The 9,382-nt window shown below is 30.9% G+C and overlaps 1 protein-coding gene across 1 annotated transcript; it reads right to left on the reverse strand.

The window, feature by feature from the left end:
- Positions 1-3,529: 3,529 nt before the first annotated feature.
- Positions 3,530-7,253, reverse strand: LOC111037152 (odorant receptor 2a-like). The gene is made up of 6 exons (XM_022319534.1): positions 6,488-7,253; positions 4,766-4,856; positions 4,380-4,479; positions 4,179-4,298; positions 3,927-4,085; positions 3,530-3,746 (listed from the first exon to the last, which is right to left on the reverse strand). Exons 1-6 carry the CDS (start codon positions 7,251-7,253, stop codon positions 3,687-3,689), a joined length of 1,296 nt encoding a protein of 431 aa, XP_022175226.1. The 3' UTR covers positions 3,530-3,686.
- Between the last annotated feature and the right edge of the window lie 2,129 nt (positions 7,254-9,382).

Consider the following 9,382-nt stretch of genomic DNA (forward strand, 5'->3'; position numbering starts at 1 on the left):
ATATTTTATATTAAGACCTAACTCATCTAATTGGTGTAGTATTACTTTGGAAAGATTATAACCAGATGTATTTTCAACAACAACTAATTTTAAAAAATCATCTTGCACTTTATTATGAAAAACATAGCGAATGCACAAAATTAATTGTTCACTTGTACTTATATCGGTTGTTTCATCAACAGGTATTGAGAAATATTTTGATTCTTTAATGGCATTTAAAATTTTTCCGAGAATTACATTAGCACAACAATCTAGCAAATCGTTCTGTAAAGTTTTACTAATACAACTGGCATTTTTTGGACAATTTTGAAGATGGTTTTTCAAAATATCATCACCCGAATTTATAAGAAATTTCAAAAGCTCTCTAAAATTACCTTCGTTGTTTACTCTATTTTGAATCAAATCTCCATCTCCACGCTGATGACTGATGACGGGTTGACAGACACACAAAACCAAAAACACATCATTGAAAATTCATGATCGCTCTGGATCAAGCAGTCAGATATAATAATTTTAAAATGTAAGCCTAAAATTAATACAGGGGTAATAATAATTGAGCATACAATAAGACAATAAATAAATACAATTAAATATAATAAATTGTTTTAATATAACAAGCCATTATTTTAAGACTTATTAAGTATAATAAACAAATACTAAAATAACTATATATAAAAAATATATATAGAATATATAAATTAATATAAATTACCTGTAAGTATATTCAAACTAAAAAATCTTAAACGATCGCGGACTTGTTTTTAAGGAGTATTGTATAGGCAACTCATTATCAGGATTTTGCTAATACTGTACGAATGCTGCGTTAGTTTTGTAGATTACTACTAATCATTAATCACGAAACAATTAATTTATTACAATAAGACTTATTCATATATATAATTACTAACCTTCTTATACAAGCATGCCATCAACAGAATTGTTTAAAAAAGTTTTTTTAATGTATTTTTTTGAAAGTAAAGTGTTTTATATATTATATTTTCAAATAACTATTTAAATTCAAATATAAAACATTTTAAAAATGTTTAAGATAATTTTAAATACTTATATAAAGTCTATGAAAAAGATTTAGGATGTTTGGTCAAAAATATTTCATCAAAAGATAGCATATAAAAATTCAAAAACAATCTGTCAATAAATTTTCTTGTCAAGTACTTTTTAATTTTTATCATTAACAAAAAAATGTTATACACTAATTTAAAATAAGTATATTTTGTTTTTTTACACTATATCTATACATCTAATTAAGTTATATTAAGTTATGCCATAAAAAATAAATAGTTTTATCAATTTAAATATTCATAGATAATAATAATTTCTATATAAATGTATACATTTTATATTAATATAGTGTGATTAACAATCTATTATAATTAATTTATAACAAGCCTGTATTACTTTTCTTTTTTTTTTTGATACAAGACTTGTGATAAAAGAAGCCACACAATAGTGACACTTTATAAAGAAATTTGTTTAATTTTACTGAATTTTTAATAGCGGTTTAGATTACGGCGCTTGAAATCTTCACTTTAGCCTAAGAGGTGGATTGTCAGAATTTAGTGCTGATATTAAAGGATTGGGGTGGTTGCAGGTTTAAAAGTGAGCAGAAGCGTTTGTATAGAATTGTTTTAGTTTCAGTATTATTTCTTAAAAGTTGGTATGAAGTGTATGATTTGAAATATAGAATGGAGCGTGTGTAATTATGCGAAGAATCATGGATTGGAAGGTTTGAATTTTGTGTTTATTTGATTTTTTGGCTGCCCCCATAGTTGGATTCCACGTGTCCAAATAGTCATCAATAGAGTTTTGTGTAAGAGTAGCTTAGTTTTTATGTTGTGGTTGGAATGTTTACCGAGTAAGTACGAACTAAGAGAGGGATTTTCGTCTAGGCTTTAAAAGTATTCGTTTACTTTTTATGTAGTCTTCCCGGGTTAGACGATGGTCTAGTATTAAGTCTAAGTAGCTAGAGCTGGTCGATTTTGGGATGTTATGGTTTCCTAAGGTCGTAGGTGGTATTATTCCTCGTTGTAAAGGAGCAAACCACAATAAAACGGCTTTTCTTAAAGCCAACAAACGAGTAGGTACCAACAAACGAGTAAACCAAAATATTTCATTATGGCAATTGAAAACCACACCGTTTGATCCACACGCCCCAAAGAAGCATGCACAAATGCCGTGTCAAACGCGACATCGACCGGCCGATCAGAAGATAGATCATATCGTCAAACAGGTATACAGCTCAGAAGAAAACGAAGCCGAAGAAACCGACCAGCAGCGATCCGGCATTCAAGTTCCGACAAAACGAAGAACGCCATAACGAACCGCGAAGATGAACTTCAGAAGCGAGTCGAATCCAGTGCCGTCGTCGACCATGTCAGTACCGCAGACGAATAACCAGCCGTCGACACGCTGCCTTTACTGACAACATATTTTTTATACGGGTTGCCTACCTCACCGACTGGCGGCAACTAGCTCGACGAACACTTCTCAGGGTTAATCGGCTATCGGCTACGATCTATCCAGACGTCCGACGAACGCCCTCAACGTGTCCCCGATTGTGCCAGTCGTTTGGAGTCGAGGAGCCCGTGGTGCATCAGGCGTGTCGGCTGTGAAACATCTTAGTTGCGAACATCAAAGGTCACCACGACCTCAGCGACGCCGATCATATTCCCTCCGTACAGTGACAACGGGAAACCATAAAATAGCTCTTTTCGGGGCTTACAAAACTTAGTTCTTCCCTGCAGTGCTTGGGTCAAGCACCCGGTTGGACCCTGTTACCAAACGTCACTTGTTTAAGCGGACCTGACAGTGTTACGTGCCCCACCCCGAACTGTAAAAAATAACCATTCCCTAACTGTCAACGAGGACCTCGCCCGCCGACTGTGTCAGATTATCGGGCATGCAATTTCCGTTCCCTATATTTGTCATACATGATTTCGATAGAAATAAACTTAAGTTGCAGCTTATTCCATAATCTACACAAAAGACTAAATTTTTACGGGACGCCAACTCGCCAACGGTGAGCACCGTCTCATCGCCTTAGAGTAAAGGTCAAATGTGACGATTTCTCGTGATTCAAATAGTATGATAATTTCTGTAAATATTATGTATTACATTGTTTTCTGTAATCGTAGTTCATATAATTGTATGTCAAGCCAATTTTTTATTTTAAAAAAATATCAGGGGTTTGATATGGTGCATATATCAACAAAAATGACTTCATAGGAAATTTTGATAATTTTTTTTTATTATATAGTTAAAAACTTTTGCTGATCGGATAGAAGTTTGAATTTTCATTTTACTTTTGAGTACTTATTAGAAAAATATCAAATATTTTGCATTATTAAAATATGCATATTTTGCATTATTAAAATATGCATATTTTAGCTTTTATAATAATAATTTTGAAAATCTACCTTTAATCATACCTGCAAAATGTCGTTTCTATAAAAAAAATTAAAAAATAAGAAAATTCAACTAGGTATATATTTTATAGAATGTGAGTGATTTTTTTATTAAAAACGCTCCAGCTCAGACACCCTCGATTACAGTAGGCACTAAGTATATAAATAATTTAATGTTCAAATTTTAAACATACAATGTGATTGAACTTATATTATCTAATATTTTACTCGCTGTCATTAATTGAATCCATAAATTAGTTAATTTCATTTTTGGACTCTTGAATTTAATAGTACAGACACTATTGAGTATGACATGTTCATCACCTGAAAAATCATCAGTTTGTGATTTAATATCATTTTTAAATTGTAACAGAATGTTCATGATTATCTGTGGGTACAATAAAATAAACATAAATAATGAGAAAATGTTATTTTACTTTGTATAAAATACATATAAATGGCAATTTATTAAAATAATAGTAATCAGCTAATATAAATGCTTACATTTGAGAACATTTCTAGATTAATGATAGACTTTGGAGTCACTTTCATCACTCGTCTGTGAGCTGAATTATTGTTCATGGCAAACAACAATGTCTTTTTAAATTTTAAATCCATCGCAGTCCAATTACAACTATACATTCCAAAATTCATCTTACATTTCTGTCAATAGAAATTGTCAACATGTCAATCAGATATTTGAAACAAAATGAGTTGTGAGTATCTAGTTTCTATAATTTTTTTTTGTTTGTTTACCTCTGTTTCTATGTGGTTGAATACGTAACAATACATAAATAGTTCAAAAGTCACCGATAAAAAACCAAAAAATACTTTTAAAACTGGTATGGATATAATTGAAAAACCCATAAGATACGTCTTGATAAAGATAAAAATGAAAATTAGATTTTAAAATTTGTTAATGAAACATATAATTACGGTAAAAAATTAAATGCTTACCAGTAAAGTGAGAAATATTAATGTTATTACGGAATACGAACCACCGATTATTTGGAATAAAATTGCAGGTTTAATAATTTCAAAAAAATCATCACATTTCCTATATTATATATACGGTTGAAAAAAAAAAGATATTAGTCATAGTTCTTACTTCTTATGATAAGAATAATACATTCGCTAAATGTTAATTCAAAACCACCATTTAGTGCTCTATGTGCCATAGTAAAATGTATTTTAAAGCAATGTCTATTTTAGGTAAATGTACATTGTAACGGTGTCACACATATGTGATCCGCTACATTTTAAGCATAACATTTTTCATTAAATTATAATAAATCGTACTCGTGCTAAATTTGGATAATACATTATTTTACATTTGTACTCACTTTATTATACTTTGGTTATCCTTTATGTGGTTGATTAGTTCGTCATAACAGTTTAATATATTATTATCATCACGTATGATGTTATGAGTACCTAGAACAGTTATCAATAAATAATGTATAGAACACTGAACAATACTTTGTGGCTTGTTGCAAAACTTCGTTTTTATAGTAGGTACTGTGAAAATTTTAGTAAATTTATATAAATTTATAACCATCTTTAACGACATTTTTAATATTCTTAACTCCATCCTAACATTGTTTTGATCAATATTGATCAGCTCTCCTTTGTCCTTTCTCCCATCTCTATTAAATCACCTAGAACAACTTATTGTTGTCTGCATACATTTGGAAATACATTATTCGATGATACTGTAGCTCTGAACATTATAGAGATGATAGACACAAATTTAAAATTGCAAACAATAAAAATATATCAGCCAAGAAATAATTTTTACCGAATTCAAGGTATTTTATTAAATATTTAGTCAATTATAAATCTATTCACGAACCAATTTACAACATTATACGTCAGCAAATAGTTTTAACTTTTAAAATTCAAAGTTAATAAAACAGTTAATTTAATGATCCACCACAGTCCACAATTATAATTACGAGTATTATATGGTAATGTATTTTCAGTAAGAATGTATGACAGTGAATGTAACACTATCACTTCAATATTTAGTCATTTTTTTTTGTGAAGAAGAGCATTCCTTATTGTTTACAATAATTGGCCGTATTAATTATTATGCTCTTTAGATTTCCGATTTGCTAATGGTACATAACATACATATATAACTCCTCCAAAAATATAGATACGCAATTAAACCGCTCAAAATTATGTGTAATTTATTAATCATCATACATCTTTCGTACTTAACTGCACTTAACAAAATTTTTAGTTTTGTTATTTCAGCATTTACTAGTAATGGCCAATATTAAATTAGTGGTTTGCTCAATGTAAAAATATCATTTGGTTTGTTTTTACAGTGAACATTTCTTTTGAAATATAATGGGTCATCGCTAAAAACTAAAAAACTAAAAATTGCGACTCAAATGATAAAGAATTGAGCTCGATGAATTTAAAATTGTTTAACATTTAACTGGGAAAGTAATGATTAGTCAAAAATGGTGAGTACATAAATATTTAAAAAATGGTTACGAATAATATAGTAACAAATCAAAAAAGAATGTTACAACTTAAAAATACTTTAAAAGTAATCTTTTGTGGTGGTTAGGGCAACTTCCCACACTTATATTCAAAAGAGAATTTACTTCAAAAGTATTTACTTATTAAGTTCAACTAGATAAGGATACGTTTAAAATCCGGGAAATCCACTCTGCAGTATTAGTACCTTTCAAGTGTATCTAATAAGTCAAAAAATGTAATAAAAATGTAATAAAAATAAAATAAATTTAGCTACAACTTTTCAATTAATAAATAATAATGGACTTAAACTGACTTTGCCAGCCATTTAAAATTTAAAAAAAATAAATGTATAATAATAATATTGTAAACACAACATTGTCTATACAAGAATAATATAAAAAAAATAATCTGCCTCATCGTACGCTTTGAGTACCTAATCGAACTGTTGTAGATCTTTAAATAATTGTAATAACATTTTTCTCGATTTTCAAAAGTTTGTATTTCTTAAAGTGAGTAATCCATCCCTAAATGAATACAAACTATGATGATTCGATGTAAAACCAGATACGAACCCGTGGCGTGCGGTGACGGCGATCCGGAGCAATCGCCGTGGCCGATGGTCGCACAACTGGCCGACACAGTGCGAAACTGGGCGTTGAACGTGAAACACATTGTCACCACGTAGCTGTCAAACAGCAACCAACTAAACACGTTGACGAAACACACTATCACCTCGGCTGAGTAGACGAGCGCCCAGACGGCCGTCGCGTTGTACACGGTTGCCGGCACCGGTAACCACACGTTGTAGATGGTAACCCGGTAACGGGTGAAGGTACCGTCGGCATTAGTCACTTGAAGGTATTCGTCCATCCCGAACAGTGGCGTCAAAGCCCAGATGAAACACGTGACCCAACTGAGCACGATAAACGTGCGGAGAACCGTGGACAACACGTTCCGTGACCGGCGCACTATGCGCTGGTCTCGGGCGCCGCACGACGTGAAATCATAGCGAGCCGTCTCCAGGCTGGCCCTCAGCCTGTCCGCGTGCGTCATTATTATGTATCCTTTGGACAGGCACTGAAAGGCGTTAGTCACCGTCGTGGTAGTGAACGCGAACCGCTGCAGGTCGTTGACCGCAAAGTAAAGGCCGACCAACTGCGTTATCTGCATGCTCAACGACAACCACATGACCGCCAGGAGCGCTGACCTGTAATATCGGTTACGACCTTTGGTCGGATCAAGTATTTGATGTAAACATATAGCCTTAAACAGCTTATTATCTACGATGGTTAGGTCTTCTGATGCCGGTGCAAATGTAGTCGCCCCCGTCGTCGTCATTATGAAGACGATCAGTTTCGAAAACGGTTTCTGCAAAAGTATATAATATAACGATTTTATTTTGTCTTTCTTGCACTGCAGAGAGGTTAATTTTTGGACCTTTTCTCACCCATCGGACAGTAACGTTAGAATGCAAATGTTACTTTGCAAATCAGATTAATATACATAAAGTCATGAACATATATCGATACGTATTATCTATTATATAAAATACCAAATGGTAGGTTACACCCATGCTGTTGTATATGAAATATTTTGGTGCATTTAGATACCAAAAACAGCAAGAATAGTATCATTATGAATTACCATACAATCAAATCGATAAAGCCGTTTTTGTAGGGGGCAGATATAGAAAATAGTATGTGTAGGTAGTATTTCAGTCTTGGGCGAATTACAGCAGTCACCTGTGGTTCGTATGCTGTAAATTTTAATTTCTAGTCTGAAACAACTCAGGGGTGCCTCCAAAGGCCGTGCCCCCCTCTCAAGTCCATATTTGTAAAAATTGTATACTGTTAAAAACAAAAATTCTATAAAACCTTTACAATATCGAAAATTTTCTGAAAATTATGACTTAGCCTCCCCCAACCATTTCTCTGGAGCGACCCCTGAAATAACTCATTTCCTATCCTTGAACTCCCTACTGGTGGGATAGTAGAAATCCCGCTACGTAGCTAGTGGGTGATGGAATTATGGAAAAGTTACTGTACAAATTAGATTAATATACAAGAACATATAGATACGTTTTGTTTAATATAACAATAACAAATATTAGCTGCTAGGTGGGTTGTGCAATAAACTTTACCTGCAACTGTAACAGCTCACTTTCCAGAGGCCACCATTGTCACACAATTTATTACTATTTCGATAAATATTTGAAAACAAATATAAGTTCTGTGATAAAAGCACGAGTTACAATTTAATAAATAAAAATAGACACACGTGGATCAAAATTAATTAAGTATTATATAAATGCGATAATCCTTTTTAATACTATAATATTAATTTGAATTAACAATTTACACATACATTTTTTGGCTAATATCAAAAATACGACGGTATTGGAAATTTGGAAATTGAAATAGTAATACATAGTAAGCTAAACAATTGTATTTTACTGTATTATATGCATATTTTTTGAATTGGTTTGCCTAAAAATGTTATTTTATTTGTTATTAACTATATACTGGATCAGTGTCGCAGTGAGCAATATAAATTATAAATCATTCAGAATTGAAAAGGTTCTTCAAAAAATGTTGAGATTTAAGAATATTATTTTAATTATTAAGCAACTTTTACGATAACTTAATATAACTACTAGTGACGACTGACTAGAGAGTACTAACAAATGAGAAGTCCTTTTAAATCTGGATTTCTACTAAGTATTTTTTTTTTTAATAAAGCCAGACTATTGTGTAGTAATTCGTGTTTATAAAATGTATAGTTGTATTATAAATAATGTAGTAACTAAAAGAATTATTACTGTCACATAGTATAACCACATTTTGTGTTATGAAAAACTGATTTTTGAAATTTATAACAGTTATCACTGATAATTTAGGTATCATTATGTAAATAAGCAATATTATGTGAGTTAATTTAAATCTATTGTTTAAAACTTGAAAGACAGTGAAACAACTCCCTACTGTAGAACTGAGAACATTGTATTATCTTTAATTTTTTTTTGTGTCAATCGAAATGATCATAAAATAAATGAAAAATAAAATTGCAATTGTAAAAAATTGTTAAAAAAATTTAAGACATGTAGTTATATGTAAGCAACTTATAATAATATTATACATATTAGTATACAGGAAAATAACTCATATTAATTTTTATTTCCTAATATTCTTAATTATGTACTAATAGTGTAGTCTAAGTAATAATAAAATAATAATAGTAATTATAATCAGTCAAATAAACGTCAAAAGTCCATGTTTACTATTTTCTTCAAAATATTAACTATACTTCACAATTTTCTAGTATTTAAAATTTAAAAAAAAAACCCAACAATTTACATTTAAATACAACCATAAAACCATTAATAACTCTGTTGTGTGCAAAGTCTTAAATTTGAATTAAAATATATTCTAATTTATCATTTGACTAATTTAATATATACATTTTAATTT

This window comes from Myzus persicae, unplaced genomic scaffold, assembly GCF_001856785.1.
Source record: "Myzus persicae strain clone G006 unplaced genomic scaffold, MPER_G0061.0, whole genome shotgun sequence".
NCBI lineage: Eukaryota > Metazoa > Arthropoda > Insecta > Hemiptera > Aphididae > Myzus > Myzus persicae.

What these genes read in the sequence shown, in the direction of transcription:
- LOC111037152 (XM_022319534.1), bottom strand. Translation starts at nt 7,253, where the DNA reads ATGACGACGACGGGGGCGACTACATTTGCACCGGCATCAGAAGACCTA. An exon ending in GCCGTCACCGCACGCCACGG is followed by an intron (nt 4,857 to 6,487) that starts GTTCGTATCTGG and finishes TAACTGTTCTAG; the next exon opens with GTACTCATAACATCATACGT. An exon ending in TAATATTTCTCACTTTACTG is followed by an intron (nt 4,299 to 4,379) that starts GTAAGCATTTAA and finishes ATCTTTATCAAG; the next exon opens with ACGTATCTTATGGGTTTTTC.